This window comes from Acartia tonsa, chromosome 6, assembly GCF_053477335.1.
Source record: "Acartia tonsa isolate MP-2025a chromosome 6, ASM5347733v1, whole genome shotgun sequence".
NCBI lineage: Eukaryota > Metazoa > Arthropoda > Copepoda > Calanoida > Acartiidae > Acartia > Acartia tonsa.
The window spans coordinates 38139980-38162148 of NC_137265.1; the positions used below are offsets into that span (position 1 = coordinate 38139980).

Here is a 22169-nt window from a genome sequence, read left to right on the forward strand (position 1 = left end):
TATTTATGTACAGTTTGTGAAAAAAAATTCTGGAACATGAACTTGATTGATTTCTAGAGATTGTCAACAAATTTAAATAATGCAATTAATATCTGAAAAAATAATTTTCAGCATTTGATCCAAACCCCCAATTATCATAAACAAATTTTCCTCTTATCTATATCAAAATTAACAGTGGAAACGTTTGGTTTGTACAATATCAATATTTCATGCCAACGAATTAGGGAACGTGTTTATAAAACTTTGGGAACCAGCACATTTTCCATACATTAAAACGAAAAAGTACGCAAAACTATTATAAATATCAATGCAGTACAATTAGTTAGATTTTAGTTGTCGATCTAAAATAGATATAAATAGGTAACAGTAAACCCTTAATAAAAGGGGTGGAGTGCAGGGATAAGGGATAGGAAACCTGGCCATAAATTAGGTCTCAGCCTGGTTTTGAAAGGGATCATGCAACTTTTACCATTTGCCTAATTTAATGACCTTACTGGCGGACGGCTCATATTGGCTACCGCTCTAAACCAATTTTACAAGCAGACAATTCTAGAAAAAATAATGATTTCGTCTGCTACGAAAAAATAAATATAAATGGTGTTAGATCACATTAGTTTAATTATTAAATCTGCTTAGAGTTAAACATTAAAAAAGGGCCACATAGAAAAAACAAAAATAACGGGATTATTTTTTTGGAAAGAAGGTAGCTACGAATTTTCATTTGGTAGTTTATAAATTAGATGTTGTATTTTGAATTTTAAAAATTTAGTACGGAGTTGATACAACACCTTCACCCTAATTTTTGTACAATACAACACAGTACAGATATATCATTACATTATATCCAGTATAGTATCCAAAGAACTTGATAGAATGTTACCCAAGTGCATATTTATTTATTTATTTTGAATTTTAATTAGTAATGAAATTTTCAAATAAAATTTTTACTCATTAATAAAAATGCAAATAATACAAACTAAAATCAGTCTGAGGGAAACCCAACGATAGCTTTCTGACAGTTCAAATTACCAAAGTAAAAGATAAAAAATTTTGGGAGAGAAAAAACTTCATTTTAACAAAAGCCATTAATATATAGGTTTATAAAAAGTTATGTTTTTTACTTTAAACTAGCTACCTGAATTTGATTCTATACTTTATCTACACACACACACACACAGCTTTTTCATTAGCATTTTATACGAACCACTGCGCTATCCCAAAACTGGTTTATAGGCTAGAAATAGGCCTAGGCTTGAAATAGGCCTGAAATAATATTTTCCTACGTTTCCCATCCCTTATCCCTGGTGGAGTGGGGGAGGGGAGGGAGTCCACATGCTGATTTGCACATTCTAATACTTTATGCTAAGTAGAGAAAGAAAAAAAAATATAAAAAGAAAAGTAAATCCTTTTATAAAAGTAACAGGATCTGTGTGTGTGTCTCTCTGTGCCAACCACTGAACCGATATGGTTGTGCTTTACAGTGTAGCTTCCCTTAGGTCCTCAAGTGCCCCCAAAGGTCTCTAGGGACATAGCCGTTACTTTAAGATAAATATTGTTTTAGAAAGGAAATATTTTCTGTCTTCAAAATTAAAAGAAATTTTAAAAAAAGTTTTAGTTAATGACAAAATATTAAAGCAAAGCTTTTCTACAATTAAAGTCTGTAAGTTAATGGGTCAAAAAATCAGTACAGAATAGCCATTTAGGTCTTTTGGATTTTATTTATAGAAATGTCTGATCGTAATGAAATTTTTATTTGTATTAAACTGATATATCATGGCTCTGTTAGTATTTAGGTCATTAACTGCAACCCAAACAACTAGCGGATGCATTAAAATTAAAAAGTAGCGGATTAGTAGGCTCATATTTAGTAGCCACTATGTGTGGGAGTTGCTAATAGCTTTATTTCTTACGATTCAAGGATTAAGAAATAGGTCAGATAAATAGAAATTCTTAACAATTTTTCCAGTATAGCTTCCAAACCAATTGATTAGAACCGGTTCTCATGAAAAATCATGTATAACATCGTATTAGATACAATTTGATAACGGTTTTGTTAGCCCGAGTTTTCGGCCTCTTTCAAAGCTGGTGTACAAGCTGTAAGCAAAATATTCGGAAAACAGCAGAAACGAAATGATATAATTATAGTCCAAAAGTTTTAGAATATAAATAATGAGTGGAAATGAAGATATCTTTTCATCAGGACCATACAGGAAGGGCAAGGGAAGGCCTAAAAATAGCTTAAACCCATTCCAACATTTAAATCTAAAAACAAAATAGCATAAAACCACCCCTTAAAATATTGTAAGCTTTTACAAAATGGAGAACTCATTTGGTTCAGTAGTTAAAGTCTTGGACAAACCCCAAACTGTCCAGTTTTGAGCAAGACGATTCCAGTTACGTCACATACGTTTCGGGAAAGAAAAAGGGAAGGGGGGAAGAAAATCTCTTCAAAAGAGATGGGAGAAAAGGAAAGAGATTTTCTTCCTCCTTTCCTTTTTATATGACGTCACAGGAATCGTCTTGCTCAAAACTAGACAGTTTGGGGTTTGTCAAGTCTTGCTACTTTATATACTAGGATTTTTTTAGTTTTAGATATAGCAAGGCACAATTTTAGCCTTATTTGAATTTCCTTTCATCCCAGTCTGATCATTTTTGGACAGCTTTACTTTTTTAAGCTTTAACCTTTTACATGTTAGCCATGAAAAGGTTTTTGCAATAAAGATTATTTGCAATTTATAGATAGATAATCTATATTTGAATATGTTGTAATTATCAGGAAGGGAGAGGATATTGGACTTGGAATTACACTGCACTGGTCCAAAAATATAATCTCCCATTCCTTGGCTTAGCTTTGGGGACTTTTTATCAAATCTTGATTGGGGATTAGGGGTGTCCCACCCCCCAAGAAAATAGTTTACAACCATCACAGGACCAGTAGGTATATTTCCTGAAGAGTAGAGCCCAATTGGTTTAGTGGTTACTAGGATCTTAAAATTCAGACAAACGGTTCTACTTTGTATAATAGATAGCGGTTTGGATGTCTGTATATCAAGTTTAAAAACTACTCTAACAACAGGATAAATTTTCAGGGAAGCTTTTGTATATTGTTTTGTCAGAAAATTATATGGACTGGCACTGTGTGCGTGGGGAAGGAAGATGTAGGGGTTTTTCAACACTCCCTTAATAATTCACAATAAGTACGTTGTTGAGCACTGATAACCCAGCGACCCCTTATTTTCAAAATAAATTGATAAGAAGGGAGGGGGGTAAGAGGTAAATTTTTTATTTGTTTGTTTGTTACTTTTGGCCAGGTTAGGTTAGGTTAAGTTGCATTTTGTATTGTGAAGCCCGTAGGTATAAGCCCTGAAGTGACAGGGTCTCCCGTAAGGGTTAGTTATAGGTATTTCAAAACTGTGCCTAAAGCACCAAATACGAATTGACCCCTTACCACATTTCCTCAACCTCTCGAGGCTTACATACCCTCTTTGTAAACGTCTGTGCACGCCACGAGTTCAGAACCTAACTTCTGTTTCAACCTTTGTATAATATTTTGAAAAATTATATTTGTGTGTTTGTTGTTACTTTATCACACATCTTGATCTTAATTAAACAAGGATGACAACATCCATAAAAGCAGAGCTCTGAAATCAAACGGTAGAACAAAAGGACATGAACACTTATTTAATATCAAAGCTAAATTAGCAGACGATTATTAATTTAAAGGTACAAAAATATTACAAATAGGATTATACCATACAAAAAGTTGTTGTCAAAAAGTTAAAAATCAGCATGTTCTAAATGGAAGTACGGACTCTCTGGTAACGACTATAAAGTTGGCACGCTCAGGCCTCAATTATAGAACAGCTTAGCGTTAAACAATACTTAAAATAATACAAAGCAGCGAATCTTGAAATTGTACATTATACAGTAATAATAACAAAAATAGAGACACCGCAAAAGTTCTTTTTTAGATCTTAATCATAAATCAGCAATGCTATTTATAAACAATATATAACTTTTAATCTTTAGAAAAGTAGCGGCTAGTGGCGAAGCCACTGATTTGATATAAAGAACTGGAATAATTTAATCTTGATGCTAAATAGGTTTCTTGTTAGCTCATAAATACAACCATTTATATCTAAAATGGTTCCAGAAATAAAACTTTAACTTAGAAATCACAGTGGAAGTTCAACCTAATATAAGGTTGAAGTCTAATGTGTAGTTATGATTAAAACACTTTAGGAGCATTCTTTAATTTAAACTAGAATATCACACAGCATGAGAAAATCAGGGAGAAAAGGAGTTGCTTATTTGGGTGCTTTCCCATGAGAGAACATATTCAGCACATCTCACTTATTTTTTATTTAAATGAATTGAAAAAGATGGAGGGGGGGTAGGTTACTTTCATTCTTTGCCTATACCGGTAGCCCTTGCGGGACTTCTACCTGCGGTGTCCTTAACCTTCAGGGCTACCAGTACCCATGCCAAAAACAAATCCTTATACTAAAGTTACAGGATGTTTGTCTGTCTGTGTGTCTGTCTGTGTGTACTGAAGGATCTCGCTAACCACTGAACCGATTGGGTTCTCCTTAACAGGGTAGCTTCTCATAAGTCCCGGGAAGGTTTATAACTATTTTGGGGGAGGGTACCACCACCCTCCCAAGAGAAATGACAAAAAAATCGAAATTTTTTAAAATTTAGGGGAGACTTCAACGTCAAATAAGGTGGTATCGTACATAAAAAATTAACTTTAACAAACAAAAACATTTAAAGTGCCACTAGAGGCCTCTAGGGGCGTAGCCGCTAGTAATATATAAACAAACAAACGAAAAACTAACCTCCTCAAACCGCCCATATTTAAACTTTTACAATTTTGATAATAATGGTATACATATTCTTTTTTCCAAGAACCATTTGACTTGTGTGTCATTCAGCTAATCCCGAGGAATAATTCCATTTGTATTTTACTACATTACTAATCCCTATATTTTTGGTAAATTCTTGATAAGTATAAATTTTGATATACATTACATACCAATCAAACATACCAATGACAGTAAAACTAGAAGCATATCTTAAACATTTATCAATAATGTTTATCTACAAAATTGAAATTAAATAGACATTTTTTGTTGGTTAGGGCCTATGGTTACTCAGGGCCAACAAAAAGGAAATTAATTCTTTAATTTATATTTTTACAAACCTCATTTTATTGCGTATGCGTATTTAGCGCCTAGATAGAATGGTAAGATGTTGACTTATCATATCAAAGGCCATTTACATTTGTCACGAAATCCATGATAAAAACAAGGATGACAACATCCATGAAAGAGAAGCCTAACAAACAAGGCAGTGCTTTTATAATTAATATTATATATTAGACCAAAAAAATATTTATTATAATTGAAAATGCTTAATATTGACAATATAAATACAAAATTATATGGATGATTTGTTTATTAAATTGATCCTTATAGTCTTAAGAATCATTATTCCAAGACTCAAGTGAATAGGATAATTTTAAGTTTTACGAATAACGATTATAACATGCCATCATTAAGATCAAATGTAACCGTCCCGACCGAACGTGAGTATCGACCAAACTTGTATAAAAGCATCGCTTTTATAATAGGCATGGAAAAAACTAGCAGTATGAAAGGTCAGGTAATGATTTTAGTAGAAAAAAATCTGAGTCATCTCCATCAAATTCCTTCTATGATTTTTTTGGATTAAAAGCTCAAACTGAAACAGTATACTTCTATTATTAGGGTCTCTACGTCCGTCCATACGCCCGTTACCGCTAGCCTTTTAGTAATTTAGGCATGTTATAATTGTCTTAACTCAAATATTGTCTTGACAATTTCAAACTTTGGTTTGCCTGCAACAGTTAGGTACGATTTAGAAAGTAAAGCCATTTCATGACGTTACGTCTATTTTAAACATAAACTTTTTGGCCAACCTTTTTTTGTGCGATATAACTATCCTAATCTATCTATTCATTTCTAACACTCAACATAAACATTCTGAAAAATTAGTGTATTATAATTAAACATTTTTCAGAGTAAAGTTTCCAATCCCTGCATGCACCGGGCACTGATAATAAAGAGATTAAGCATATTTGCTACGCTTCTATAGGATAGGAGCCTTTCATATTGAAAAAAAATGTGAATTCTAAATTTGGTCTCAGAAAGTTTCAAGAAAGTCCCACAGGGTTATAGCTCCCCAAAGAAGCTAGAGACATGTAATTGGGGAGTAGTGGCATGGGAGGGGGAATTGATATGACTTTATACTTTCCTCCACCCTAGGGTCTAGGAGTGTGGGTTGAAGAAAATAGCCTAAAACCACCCCAATATATTTATAAAGCTTACCTAAAAAGTACAACCCATTCGAACCAGGAATTTCCGAGATCTTAAGCTTCAGACAACAAACCTTAATAATTTATATTATAGGACCAGTTGCTTCGCCCTTAGCCTCTAGGGGAGAGCGAAAGATTTAGGAAAATAGCAAACTACCCAAATACATTTAAAAAGCTTACCTAAAAAGTACAACCCATTCGAACTAAGAATTTTCGATAGCTTTAGCTTAAAAAAAACTTACTTATAGGATTTGTAAGAATAAATTGCAAAAAATATTATCAAAAAACAAGATTTGATAATGAAAAATTGCCATTTAAAAGTGTCTTTGAACTCCTTTTAAAATTCCATTGCACACCCCATCTTTGTTTGTACTGAATGACCCTGTTAAGCTGCAAGTTTTGTGTTGACATATTTTTTAATTTTAATGGATTACCGAAATCAATACAAATTGCTGTTATAAGGGGTAATATTTACGTCGGTACTACTCCCAAAAATTAATATCTACAATGTTGTCGTGCAGAAGGGGAGTGTATCCTAGCCCATGGCAAAATTAAGAGGGGCTATACAATCCTTTAGGTGTCCACCTCCCTACACCTCCCTTGATAAGTGTTATTCGATTTGAGCGGGTTGTAAAAATTGGCAAAATTGCATGCCACTGATTGGCACTCTTTCGATGTTTATGTCAACTACATTGCTTAGTAAAAAGTGGTCGTGACTGACTTAATATATTAAATATTTTTATTAAAAAAATTACGTCTACTATATGTCTCTAATAAAGAGTTGCTATAGCTGACTTAATATCGATAGTCTACTAACATTAAAACTTCATACTTCAGACAAGTGACGTCATATAAATGAGGGAGATGAGCGGAGAAGTAGGAAAGAAAACCCCCAAAAAAGAGATGGATAATCCCTCATTACACTATTTTTTTTATGTTGATATAATATCAGCACCAAGGATTAACAGGGAAGCTGCTTAACAAGATTTGCAAATGAAGTATGTCTAATAGATTTTTGATACAGATGATAACTACTTATTACTACCAAAATGGATATGTTAATACTTGGATGTTGCACCAGATTTTCATGCTCGTTGCTGGCTAATATAACCCCCAGTTATTTTAGCCAGACACAAATTTAACTTTTTTAGAATAGATGATAATCTGGTGTGAGAACAAAGTAAAGAAAAACCTTAATGTTCTTTTTTATTTAAATATTGGACATAATTGTTTTGTTTTAATTTATACAAAATTTGTTGGTTTCCAATTCTGGAGTTATTTGCAGGGATCTCAAGGGATAAGACAATTGATACAAATATCTACTAAACTCTTCAATTATGATAGGCATAATTGCCACTTCTGTTTTATGAGCCAATCTTTTGGCAAATGTTTTTATTAAAACCTTAGGGGCTAGCATGTATCACAGTCCAATGTCCCATCCCTCCCTGACTATTTGCTTAAGATATGCATTTAATTATATTTGATAGGGGGCAATCAATACCCTCCCTAGTTTAGGAATATTTGTCCCATATATGAACCCACTTGTGTTAGGGGGGGGGGGGGTCAGTATGTTTGATTAAAGATTTCATTTAATTTAAACAAAAAAACTTATTTCTTTCTATGTAAAAACTAGCGCCTAAGAATCTATCCAATAATATACATTATACATATGTATATGTATGTTTGATCTTGGGTGTGAAACATGATGTCTCTGATGCGCGTAGAAATTTTCTACACACACTAGACAGCGCCGGTGAGTTAGTATATAAACCAGTGTCACACAGATGTGAGTATCAGTTCATTTTGGGACTTCAATCAACTCACACACAAACCAATATGAAGGTGAATATATATTTATAAGCTATTTACAAAGTCAATGAGAAATCACACTTTTAATGATTTATTAACAACTAATTTAAAAAAAAAAATCATTTCTTTAATGTTTTTACATTTTTCAGGTATTTGTTCTTCTTGCTCTGGTTGCTGCTGCTTCCGCTGACCTTGCCCCCAGGTATGGATATGCTCCTGCCCCAGCTGCCTACCATGAGCCCAGCTATGATGAGCCTCCAGTGTATGCCTTCAACTATGCTGTAGCTGATGGTTACTCTGGAGCCAACTTCCAGGCTGGAGAGAACAGAGATGGTTATGCTACCAGTGGATCCTACTCTGTTGCACTTCCTGATGGCAGAACCCAGACTGTTACCTATAAGGTTGATGATGCTTACAGTGGATATGTTGCTGATGTTACCTATTCTGGAGAGGCCAAGTATGCCCCTGCCCCTGCTCCCTACAAAGCTGCCCCTGCTCCCTACCATGCTGCCCCTGTCTACCATGCTGCCCCTGTCTACCACGCTGCCCCTGTCTACAAGGCTGCTCCAGTTTACAAGACTGTCCCTGTCTACAAATCTGCTTAAGCTAATTTATCTATTTATATATTTATTCAAATAAATATCAAAACCCTTAAAATTTATTTTGTTTTATTATACCTTTTTTAAAGTTTGTCTGTGTGTTTTTTTAGTTTGGCCGTTCTTGGGCTGATTTTCAATTGTTTTTAACTAAAAGCATTATAAAATAATTTCTAAATGTTCTCTTAAGTAATTGGATGTTTACCTACCAAAGTATTAGGATGTATGTTTCTCTGGTTTTATACAAATTTGTAAAACTTTATGAGTTTTCAACTAAAAGTACAAGAAAACAAGGATGACAACATCCATAAGTTGTGAAGCTCAAAAAATATGAATGGATGTGCTATAGAGCAGTGTGATACAATAAACATTAAACTTGATTATAAAGGGATATCACATAGCCACCAAAATCATTCAACCTTTAAAATCACAAAAACTTAAAAATCTAGGAAACAATCTAGCACTGCAATAAAAAGACAAATCTTAATGAAACTTGATGGAAATATGTAGAATATGAGCATATTTAATCCCTGATAATTTCAGCTGTCGATCCTGAATAGGAATAGAGAAAATCAGGAAAACTTTAAAATCTAGGAATCAATCTAGCACCACAATTAATAGAGAAATCTTAATAAAACTTGTAGAATGTAAAATTAATTAACCCCTGAAAATACCCCATAGTGTTATGGACTGACGGATGGACAGACAAAGTGAATTATAGAGTAGCATCACTACTAAAAATTCTAATTGTTTTATGAAATTTTGTGTATATTACATCAGATTTTTTGTCAACAACTAAGGTCATTTTTACAACTATATTAATTAACTAGAGTTGGCTCAGATAACTATATCGCTATTGGCTAGTTTTCTATAAGTACATATCTATTTATCTATTTCTCAATAAATCAATTTCCTCCCCCGCCATTACTATCTAAAAGAAAGAAGTAAATATTTATTAATTTAAATGATTTTAAAAAGATTTTTTCAATTATATTTTTTTTCACATTACCATCACCAAAGGGTTAATATGATTAAAATTTTAGTTTTAATATTTTAACACAAAGGAAGTGTCGCCACAATCAAATTCTTTTAAAATAGAGTTTTCTTAGATTTACTCTATTATGAACATATATTTTTTATTTATGAAATAAGGATTAAATACTCCAATGTAATTCAAATATCTACATGAAGTAAAAACTTAATTCATTCCATAAACAAATAGAATAAAGGTCTTATCGCTTTGGCCAATGAGAATTTAATGAGGATTATTGGAGCACTATGAGTTTCAAACACTTTACCATTGGAAGACTCGAGCTCATTTATAGACGTTTATTTCCTATATAGATCTGTCATGGATCTTGATGCAATAAAGCAGGCCGTTTTGTAAATGTTAAAAATTGGAAGATTTCATTAAATAAAAGTAATCGCAAATATACTTAGTAAATAACAAAGTTACTCTATAATTCACCTTGTCTGCCAGCAATGCTATGGGGAAAATGTGATTTTCTCCGCTCTTATCCATATATAGATAAGTTTTATGGGGTTGAATAAGTTTATATTCTACATTTTTCCATCAGTTTTTATTGAGATTTGCTTATTAGTTGGAATGCATAGATTCTTAATTTTATTGATTTTCTCATTTCCTAATTAATATATATGGCAGAAATTTTCAGGAATTAAATAAGTTTACATTCTACATATTTTCACAAAGTTTGTCTATTAATTGTGGAGCTAGATCGATTCCTAGATATTAAGGTTTTTGTGATTTTCTTCACTCATATTCAAGATAGATGGCTGATTTTTTTAGGGATTGTATAAGTTCTCATTCTACATAGTTCCACCATTGGTTGGGGTGATTGATCAATTCCTAGATTTTCCCTTATTAAATATTTTTAAATGGTTTCATGATTTATTTTATCCAGTTTAATGTTTATTTTTATAAGACACTGCTCTATATATATTGGCCAAATGTCCATCCATAACTTTAGAGCTTGTTTTATGAGGGTTAAATTGACACAAATGTAGTATGCAATATTCAAATATAGATTATTCTATTATTATTAGCGAAGTTTATTGTTTTTATTGTTTTTTACATGTACATAACATAGTTATAAAGCAGCATTGACGTACGCTAAAACAAAATATTAATTAAAAGGCACATTATTTCTATCATCCTTATTTTTTTACTAGCCTACAGCTCACGTTGTTCGCTGGTCTGTAATGCTCTTGAGAATATTAAATATCCGTACTGGATTAAGGGTTAAGACAGAAGACTTATTTTATGTTTGCTGACCAATGCATGTATATTGTATACTCTAAGAATAATATTGTCTGTCGGTAATGCTCTTAAATAATTTTCCCAGCTTTTATCGAAGATATTTTTTGTGTAAAGATTCACTATGCATCATTACTTTATATGTCTGTCTGGTTGTGCACCCTTTTTGCTTTTATTTGCTTTGCTTTTTGTTTTTTTTAAATTCAAGAGGTTCTAAAGTTATGGATGTTGTCATCCTTATTTACCTGTTAAATGTTAGTAACGAAGTCAATTAATTTAAACTTTAAAAGTTTTATTCCTTACTTAGTCCGTTATTCTGTCTATAGTGCTCTGAAAAATAGAATTACTGTAGGGGAAATGTTTATTTTCCTTTCTGCTATTTAATATAAAAGATTTTTTTTTTTAGACCAATGCACTTTTGTCCACCTATCCGTTGATCAATCAGTACTGCACATAAACACAATTTTATTTTCTGATATTAAAGACTACTAATATTTTGTGTGAACATTTGTATGACCACTGCACTGATCATCGTTCGTCTGTCTGTTGGTTATGCCGTGTTTTCTTCTTTTTGCTTTTGTGTCTTTACTTTTACTATTAGGATTTTTGCTACTTATGGATATTATCATCCTTGTTGATGATTTTTAAACTCAGGGATCTTAGGAAATAATGTTTTATATATATTTTACATTCCCCATGATGATAAACAGGGGTAAGCCTTCGGTTGATTTAAAAGTTTGAACACTTCTTGTTTAGAACTGACGAAACACTGATTAAGTTTTTTAGTCAAAGTGGTTACTAAACTTTGGTTAACAGTGTAATTTACAGTCATATGTTACCACCTTCTCTGAGGAAAAGAAATTTTGGAATTGAAATTATCCTTCTTACTTTATAATTCACTCTAAAATATTTGTTTTCTTAGCTGCTATAAAAATTAGATGGCTTAAATTTTTAATCAAGATTATAATAGACATTTGTTATTATAATTGCTTATTGCTTATTTATAATTCAAAATGTCCGCCCGTTCGTCTGTTGGCTAGGATTAGAGGAAAAAGTAATTTTCTCATTTGCTATTCAATGGCTGAAAATTGTGTTAATATTCCCTATATAGCTTGCCAGTATGGACCTTATCTATTGGTCAGTTCGTTCATCCAGTAAGAGGGAAGGAAGTGGGGTAAAAGGGTTGGATAATGTTAATGATCTATTTCTTGTTAAAAGCCAATCTTTTCTACAGTGGGGGTTGATCTGTCCATCCGTACGTCCCTAACAGGTAGTTCTGATAGCCCTATCACCATGTCGTTAGTATGTCCAAATAAAATAACTTTTATTTAAATGACATATTTACTTAATTTTTTGCTGAAATCTAAATATTTTCTCTTTTAAGTGCAGTTACTCTATATTTCTTAATGTTCTTTAGTAGAATTGATTAATGTTTCTTTTTTACGGATTTTGTCATCCTTGTTAATGTTATTAATTATCAGAGATAATTACTCTTTTTAAATACTATCGCTCTGTGCCTTACAAATTTTATTCTCTTATTCTTCAATTAAATGTTCATTTTATTATCTCTTCAAATTCAGCTTGTAATAAAATTAGAATGCCTATGATTCATTATGTACTTCCCCCCCCCCGTCTCTCTCTCTTTCTTTCTCTCACTCCCCCCCCCACCTCTCTCTCTCTCTCTCTCATTCCCCCGTTCTCTCTCGGTCTCCCCCCTTTCTCTTTCTATCTCTCTCGCTCCTTCTCTTTTTCTCTCTCTTCATATATACGTTACACAAAATGATTCGACTTTAACATTTTACGTTAGAATATCTGTTTAATATATATTTAATCAGTAATTATTAGTTTTATATTTACACCCAATGTAACAATACACTATTTAACGTTTTGCTCCATTTTTTTATCATATTTTAAAGATTGAAATCCTAATATTCTTCATTTCAATTTATCGTCCTCAAAGGGTTGAAATGTTTAGTTTAATATCTGACCACATTACGGGAGTGTCACATGAATCATTTCATTTTAAAACTAAGTTTTCTTAGATTTACTAAATTATTAATTTAAGTTTTCTGTTTTATGAATAAAAATCAAATACTTCAATGTTATTTAAATAGCAACATGAATTAAAAAACTGAATTTATGATGCTAAAAGTAGAATAACGTTCTGGTCAATGAGAATTTAATAGGGATTATTGGAGCACTATGAGTTTTATACACTATATGTTTGGAAGATTCAAGCTCATATATAGACGTTTATTTCCTATATAGATCTGTCATGGATCTTGATGCAATAAAGCAGGCCGTTTTGTACATGTTAAAAATTGGAAGATTTCATTAAATAAAAGTTATCGCAAATATACTTAGTAAATAATCCTCAAAACATTAATGTGTAAATAATAAGTTTGTTAAATTGTTGAAAAGTTAAATAGGTTAATAGGTTATGACTCAACATTAGTAAGGTTATTCAATAAAGACAAATACAGGGATGGGTCAAGTGTAGATATTTCCGGCAAACTGAGAGGTTGAAAATTGTAACATTTTATCGTCACTGTCTATACGTGTTCCCGTCTTTATATAGTTTCTCACTAGTTCCATGAAACTTATACATTTGTTTAATTTAATCTTCATTTATTAGAACATGGAACCAATCAGTGGTGATGATACTGGAGGAGCTGTGGATGGCAGATAGGTAGGTCTAGTTGGGTTAGTGGGTCGTGTACTCGACTCCCACCTCCGCATATCGAGAACAGATCTGATCACAAATGACAGCCGCAGTCTTGATATGCCGCAGGCAGAGTAAACTGCGAAGGTAGCTGGCAAATCCATTGGGTCGATTTAAAAACAAATATTGATCGAAATAGCGCACATGGTCATAAAGAACCATCACTTCTTTAAAGAAAGCAGATTCTTTGTCGAGCTGCCACAACAGTGAGACAAGCTTCTCCCTGACGTTTCGAAAGCGCAGAGCCACATCGACCCAAGGGCCAGCTACGGCAGCGGTACATGTTCTTCTGATCTGGCTGGACATGCTGAAGCTGCCGTCCGCAGCACTTCCGTAAGTCACGGATAACTTCAACTTTTATATTTTCTTAAAAATCCTTTAACCAAAGATTTTTTCTTCCAGTAAAATAACAAATTTTAATATAATGAATATAAAACGTCTTGTCTATTCCGTTGAATTTATAACATACAAAATCAAAGCTAAACTATAACTGAGAGCAAAGATGTATGGTATTTAAATAAGCCAATTGTATCCAAACCAAAATTAGGAACTTTCATGTTTTCATTTCAGTTTAATCCAATGCAACTAAGAAGCAAATCTTTTCAAAATTAGGATATTTATGGCAAACATTTTCAATATTATTAATCGCTCTTAAGTAAAATTAAATTCATAGGTACAAAATTCTTTCAAAACCAAAAACAATTTCAATAAGCATTTTCTTTCTTTCTTTTATTTCCTTTTATTTATTTATTTCTTATTTATTTCATTTGTTTGTTTATTTTCACACAATAATGTTAACGTCCTTGTTAACAACTCAATCTTGATGTTTATCTAAGTTCTTAATCCGTCAATTGTCACAGGGATGTAAGGAATTGTCGGTGAGAGAAAAAGTCATTGGGTACCTACTGAAATGGGATGTTATATCCCATGGATATAAAATAACATTAAAGTGTAAGATCAACTAATCCAGGGAAACGTTGGGGTGGGTTAAGGGAAAGGTCTAAAACGGGAATAGAAACGTGGAGAAATCTCACGGCATCCGTAACATAATTGTATGGATCTCATTCTTGGAGACCCCGAAATAAGCAAGGTGGGACAGTTGTTAAGGGTATTATTAGCGAATAATATAGTAATTTATTTTATTGTATGTAATCAATATTCATGCAAAAATCCTATTATAAGCTATGTCATGATTTGGTAAGCGCTGCAAAGACACCTCGCAGTTCAACAACCCTGAAGGGTTAAGCCATCCACTCGTGACACAGCTGCTCAGTGTTCATAATTTATAAACATGTAATCATATATTTAAAATGTATGTGAATATAGGAGTGGACGTAATATTCAATACAGCCCTGAGCTGGTACATACTTAAACCTATTATTATGTAAAATAAATAAACTGATAAAAAAATATTACATTCCTGAAATCTGAATATGTAATTTAATAGATATAGTATATAAAGGGTGAGCAAAAAAAAATGCGTAGATTTTTAAAAGTCAAATTGCGCGGCTTGTGTTAATAGTAGAAAAATGTTACGCATACCATTAGAACCAATAAGAAGTCTATTTTTTGGAAATATAAGAACGATTCCTCTGCTACGCATAGTTAGGGAGCTACATGTTAAAATGTCCCAACTGACTTTAAACTTCACTTGCGAGTGAATTTTGGGACATTTTACCACCTAGCTCCTAGATTATTTGTAGCACAGAAACCGTTCTTATATTTCAAAAAAATACAGTTCATAGCGGTTCTAACGGTATGCGTAACATTTTTCTACCATTAACACAAGCCGCGCAATTTGAATTTTAAAAATGTACGCGTGTCTTTTTGCAAGAATTATAGTCTAATATTTACTAATATACTTGCAAGTCAAGTTTTAAGTCAGTTGGGACATTTTAACATGTAGCTTCCTAACTATATGTAGCAGAGGAATTGTTCTTATATTTCCAAAAAATAGACTTCTTATCGGTTCTAATGGTAGGCGTAACATTTTTCTACTATTAACACAAGCCGCGCAATTTGAATTTTAAAAATCTACGCATTTTTTTTTGCTCACCCTTTATATATTGCAATCTATTTCAGCCAGAAACTTATTATTATAAAATGCAATCTTTTTCAGGAAGAAACCTATAGTAAAACAATTGTAAACCTTATCAGTAACTCGCCCTAGTTGTATGCACCTTAGGAAAATAAATCTTATCTTATCTTATCTTATCTAAGCTACTCTAAAATTTGAAATGTCTGTCTGTCCATATGTCTAAGCCTTTTGGGGCAAACATGATTTTCTCAGCTCCTATTCAAAAGCTGAAGACAGCTAAATTTTGAAGGATTTGATAGTTTCATGTTCTAATATTTCTGCTTTGACTTTGTGGGTTAATAATGTTTGAAACAAATTTAGAAATATAACAATCCTACCAAACTAATACAATTGCTGTGGCCTCAGTCTGTACCTAAGCAATAACATTTTATCATGCCTAAATTAACATTAAGAGCAAAACATTGTGGATACATCTAAGGAATACCCTTTTGATAGAAAATCACCTTTTTAAGAATCTCTTTTGTTAACTCAGACCGTTGTACAACAAACAATATTACTTATCATCAGCAGAATATTATTTTTTAATTCTCAGATGCTGTGATTTAGGAATCAATTCCATTTAAAATTGCTGAAAATTTGGATATTGAGCTTTGTAATGTTGGCATAAAACTTAATTTGTGCTATAACTATAGGGAAGTGAGTACCAAGGGGAGGGGGGGAGTGGGTTGTTGGTAAATTTCCTTTGTGTCTGGTAATTCTGAATAAAATTGTTCAAATATTTTATTTGAAATACAGGATTCTAAATAAAGACATGCCAACATTTTTTTGACTTGATTGTAGAGATGCTTTGGTTATATTATTGTTGTCCTAGGAATCATTATTTCAAAAATAAGACAAATGTAAAAAAATATAAAATATAAAAAAAATATAAAAAAATGGTGTCCAAAAAGTTAATTCAGTATGTTGAAAATTTATGTATGGACTTTCTGGTAATGATTATAGAGTTACTGTGCTCTTAAATGTATCTGTTACAAGAATAATTTTGCACGTTTGAAAATGATAAGACAATCATAACATAATATGAATAGTATGAATTAATAAAAAGAGTTACAGAAGACCCTTTTTACAGAAAAGCTTCAATAAAATTTTGTTTAAAAAAAACAATAATTTAAAGGGTTTTGATATTTATTTGAATAAATATATAAATAGATAAATTAGCTTAAGCAGATTTGTAGACAGGGACAGTCTTGTAAACTGGAGCAGCCTTGTAGACAGGGGCAGCGTGGTAGACAGGGGCAGCATGGTAGACAGGGGCAGCATGGTAGGGAGCAGGGGCAGCTTTGTAGGGAGCAGGGGCAGGGGCATACTTGGCCTCTCCAGAATAGGTAACATCAGCAACATATCCACTGTAAGCATCATCAACCTTATAGGTAACAGTCTGGGTTCTGCCATCAGGAAGTGCAACAGAGTAGGATCCACTGGTAGCATAACCATCTCTGTTCTCTCCAGCCTGGAAGTTGGCTCCAGAGTAATCATCAGCTACAGCATAGTTGAAGGCATAAACTGGAGGCTCATCATAGCTGGGCTCATGGTAGGCAGCTGGGGCAGGAGCATATCCATACCTGGGGGCAAGGTCAGCGGAAGCAGCAGCAACCAGAGCAAGCAGAACGAATACCTGTAATTATAATGCAAAATTAATAGAAAATATTTTTAAGAGATTTCAAAAAAGTTATTTAGATTTTACACAAATAAAAAAGCAAATACTTTTTGTAAAGTTAAGTTAATGAATTTTAATCACCTTCATGTTGGTTAGAGTGTGTGTTGATTGAAGTCCCAAAATGAACTGATACTCATATCTGTGTGACACTGGTTTATATACTAACTCACCAGCGCTGTCTAATGTGTATAGTAAATTTCTACGCACATTAGAAACATTATGATCAATAAGTAGCAAAACTTATTAAAATGTAAGAAGGCAAATCAAAGGAAAATGAGGTAAAGAGTAAATTCTCATTGACAAAGGAATTCTTTGCAAAAAAATGTAAGAATTGTTTACAGTTGAAACAGAAAAATATATTTCCTTAACAGAATTGAACATGCATGTCAGACTTAGCATACCAGACAGACATACGGACATAATGAGCATAGATTTGATGTTCAATGATCTTATAAATGTTTACATAAAATGATCATTGATAACAATTCAGAGAAAACAAATATATATTATAAATTAAATTATGTATTCCAGAATAGTTTAGACAGACATACTAGCAAATTGGTTTAAAAAGAATATAGGCATTATTTAAAACATGTAAATAAACAAATCAGACTTTTACACTAAAAAGCAAAGTAACAAGGATGACATAATCCTAAACCCTTAACAGTCGGGGTGGGGGGGTGGGGGTTGTGGTGAGTGGGCGTTTTTCCATCTCATTTTCTTTGTGTGAAAGATAGATGGCCATAACTGAGTGACTTTTTAAATATGAGTATGACACAAAATTGAGAGTTGGAATGTTTTGAATATCTCTATTTTGGCAGGCACATGATGCCAACAAACCTGGCAGGGTCATCCAGGTAAAGTGTAAAAATATTTTGTTGACTTAAACAAAGCAATTTATGCTTCCAATATACTGAAATATCCTCTAGTAGTACGTGTCACAGCCGCAATCCAAACAAGGCTGATTTTTCAATCATGACGTATCATACTTCCAGTTATAGTTAGCTTGTCCAGGAATGAGATGAATAACAAAAATAGGTGATCATCAAGTTTTATTAAACTAATAAAAACAGATAACAATCCTGTAAAAAAATACATAATTAGTACATTTTTAAAATATTATAAATAAGATATCAAATGCTTATTCATACTCAGCTCAAAAAAAAAATAAATTGTAATTATGACCACTTTTGCATTGTTTAATTTAAAGCTAAAAGTAAAATATTTTGGTAAATCAAAACTCTGAGGCCTATCAAAATCCAAAAATTATCTAGGCTTAAAAAAATATTTGATATATCAAAAACTGTGGGGTTTATGAAAATCTAAAAATATCTTCTTTTTAAAAAAATATTTTCTTTTTATTTTATAATTTTTTTTAACTAAAAAATATTTATATACAGTAAAAAAATTATTTCTTAGTTTCACCATGCTTAAACTCTCAATTTTCTATTTTCAGGTGGATTAAAGGGCGAATATAGGTTCGATATGATATGAGCTTATATGAAAGGTGCCATTTCATACTTTAAGAATATCTATGCCAAATTTAAAAATTCAAAAAAATCCTTAAGTAGATTTTGCAATTTTCTGTTTCAATTGGACATATGATAAATGAGATTGACGACAAACCGTTTATTTTAGCCCTTTACAAGACTTTTTTTTCACTATTTTTCTTAAATCAATTTGATTGTTATATTGGCATGCATCTTATAAGATAATTTAAATGTTTATTTGTTTTAATTATATATTATTTTATTACATTTTTAATTTCCATCAAAATATTTTACGCAAGAGTGCCTGAAATATAGAGTCAAGGGTAAATAATACATTTTAAAATTTATTTTTTCTATGAGGATCTGTGATTAATTCCTTATGAAATATTTACCCTAATTACGATACGTAACACGAACATACATACACAAACATGATGCAACTTTTAGCAAAAAAAATAATATTTTAATTTTTAAATATTTTTTTTAATTAGTGGTTCAGCTCTTACTTTTTCAATGTACTTTTACAAAATTATTTTATGAAAAATTTATTTGATCAAAAGTAAAAGTTGCAGCATCTAATGTCTGTCAAATCCTTTCCTCTTCATTATGACTATGATTAAACAGAAGCTTTATAATTCAACCTTCAGACACAGCCTTGTGTGATGCAGTGATGTTTGGATTTCTTAGGGAACAACATTTGTTACGCAAAATGACGCAATTCTAACAACGAATTGGATCGGTTTTTGGCTAGAAACAGACTTATACAGTTAAATATGTCAATGTCTTTAAGTTATTTATAATCTATATAATGGCACCTTTGATATAAGCTCATATTATATCAAACCTATATTCGCCCTTTAAAACTGATAAAATTAACACACAAACCTGCGAATGAACATTCATAAAGCACTCATTCCACTACACAAGCTCTATACACACAAAAAGACATCATCTTGTCTTAAAACAATCTCACATGGAGCGCAAATACCCAAAACAAATGCCACTCACATTTCATTATCCAGCAAAAACAAATGGCGTCTTAAAAACTTATACTAATGAAATTAATGAACTCAAAACACAATTTGATTCTTTCACCCAATATTTCACAAAAGATTTTTTCAATACAGTACATCCTCATGTCTCCAGAATTCTTTAAAAGGCTTCTGTGACCTCATTTTTTGACTTAGATACTTCAAATTTTAAATTTTTAAACCAGCCGCCAAGTACAGCTGCCACCGCCAAAATTAATGTTTTGTGATTTCTAATATAAAATTTACATAAATATAAGCATTTTCTTTAAAAACTTTGTTCTTCTAGCTTCAAAAATAATAATTGCAGCTGTTTAAAATTTGTAAAAAAGGACCTTAAAACAAAGGTTGTTGAATAAAAGGGGGATGGAAGCAAAATTTTACTTTGACTCACTTATAGGCAGAAATTATTTCCAACAGGGAACTTGAACAAAAATTAATGGATGGGAATATAGAGGAAGATTTAAAAAGTATTTGATGATTTGTTAAATCAAGAATGGAATTACATTTTTTAATATTTATAATTTATAGCTGACAGACCAACGGAAAAAGTAAAAAACTTACTGGATGCCCATCTGTATAAGAAATCTTTGCAAATAAAATTCTTTAATAGCAGCTGAAAAAATCACATATCCCCAATAGCATTATGGAATGAATGACGGGCTGACAGACACAGAATGGGCAATTAAAAAAAAATTCATTATTACTGGAGCTGCCTCCACTAATTTCAAATACTTAAAAAAATTGGGGCGGATGTTTTACTTTCGTGGGGGTTGGGGTGTCCCACCCCCCAAGAAAGTAGCCTAAAACCATCACAGGACCAGTAGGCATATTCATTGAAGAGTAGAATCCGATTGGTTCAGTGGTTAACGAGATCTTAAGGGACAGACAGACTGACAGACAGATAGACATCAAGCTACTTTGTATTTTAGACAAGTCTAAAATTGTACATACATGAAATTTTCCTTAAATGGAGAAATCAATAGGTTCAGTAGTTATCGATATCATAAGATACAGGGAAAAATACCTTACGACTTTATATTATAGGATAGCATTAGATGTGTAATGCAAACAATCAGAGTAAGTGTTTCTTAGCTTTAAATAACACACTTTGCGTGTCAAAATTGTCTCCTTATATGAGCACACTAATTAGTGTTGTCTCTAAGGCGCTTAGAAATTTTCTACACACCTTGAACAACACGGGTGAGTTAGTATTTAAACCAGTGTCTCACAGAAGAGTGTATCAGTTCATTTTGGGACTTCAATCAACTCACACACAAACCAATATGAAGGTGAATATATAATTATAAACCATTGAAAAAGTCAGTGAGAAATCACACTTTCAATGAATTATTTACAACTAATTAAAAAAAAATATTGCTTTAATGTTTTTAAATTTTTCAGGTATTTGTTCTTCTTGCTCTGGTTGCTGCTGCTTCCGCTGACCTTGCCCCAAGGTATGGATATGCTCCTGCCCCAGCTGCCTACCATGAGCCCAGCTATGATGAGCCTCCAGTGTATGCCTTCAACTATGCTGTAGCTGATGATTACTCTGGAGCCAACTTCCAGGCTGGAGAGAACAGAGATGGTTATGCTACCAGTGGATCCTACTCTGTTGCACTTCCTGATGGCAGAACCCAGACTGTTACCTATAAGGTTGATGATGCTTACAGTGGATATGTTGCTGATGTTACCTATTCTGGAGAGGCCAAGTATGCCCCTGCCCCTGCTCCCTACAAAGCTGCCCCTGCTCCCTACCATGCTGCCCCTGTCTACCGTGCTGCCCCTGTCTACCACGCTGCCCCTGTCTACAAGGCTGCTCCAGTTTACAAGACTGTCCCTGTCTACAAATCTGCATAAGCTAATTAATCTATTTATATATTTATTCAAATAAATATCAAAACTCTTTAAATTGTTTTAGTTTTACATTAATTATTACCTTAATAAAAACAAATAAAATTCACCTTCAAATTGAATGTAAGAAAATGTAACAGACAAATAAATTTAAAAGGGTTGGTTAAAAAATCAATTAAATCTCTTTCAGGTGAAATTTAAGGCTTCACAAAGTATTAACATAAAAATAATAGCCAAATCAAAATGATAATTCTCATAATAGCATTAGTATCAGATTGGCCATTA

General features: G+C 32.3%; 3 protein-coding genes across 3 annotated transcripts; 2 read left to right on the forward strand and 1 right to left on the reverse strand.

Annotated features, from left to right (window-relative positions):
* The first annotated feature begins 8109 nt into the window (after positions 1 to 8109).
* Positions 8110 to 8821, forward strand: LOC145322582 (uncharacterized). Its single transcript, XM_080164719.1, has 2 exons — positions 8110 to 8197; positions 8314 to 8821. The coding sequence occupies exons 1-2, from the start codon at positions 8192 to 8194 to the stop codon at positions 8767 to 8769; spliced, it is 462 nt and encodes a 153-aa protein (XP_080020845.1). The 5' UTR covers positions 8110 to 8191; the 3' UTR covers positions 8770 to 8821.
* Positions 8822 to 16962: 8141 nt separating this feature from the next.
* Positions 16963 to 17638, reverse strand: LOC145322583 (uncharacterized). Its single transcript, XM_080164721.1, has 2 exons — positions 17594 to 17638; positions 16963 to 17470 (listed from the first exon to the last, which is right to left on the reverse strand). Exons 1-2 carry the CDS (start codon positions 17597 to 17599, stop codon positions 17015 to 17017), a joined length of 462 nt encoding a protein of 153 aa, XP_080020847.1. The 5' UTR covers positions 17600 to 17638; the 3' UTR covers positions 16963 to 17014.
* A 3627-nt stretch (positions 17639 to 21265) lies between these two features.
* Positions 21266 to 22004, forward strand: LOC145322584 (uncharacterized). Its single transcript, XM_080164722.1, has 2 exons — positions 21266 to 21322; positions 21435 to 22004. The coding sequence occupies exons 1-2, from the start codon at positions 21317 to 21319 to the stop codon at positions 21888 to 21890; spliced, it is 462 nt and encodes a 153-aa protein (XP_080020848.1). The 5' UTR covers positions 21266 to 21316; the 3' UTR covers positions 21891 to 22004.
* The last annotated feature ends 165 nt before the right edge of the window (positions 22005 to 22169 follow it).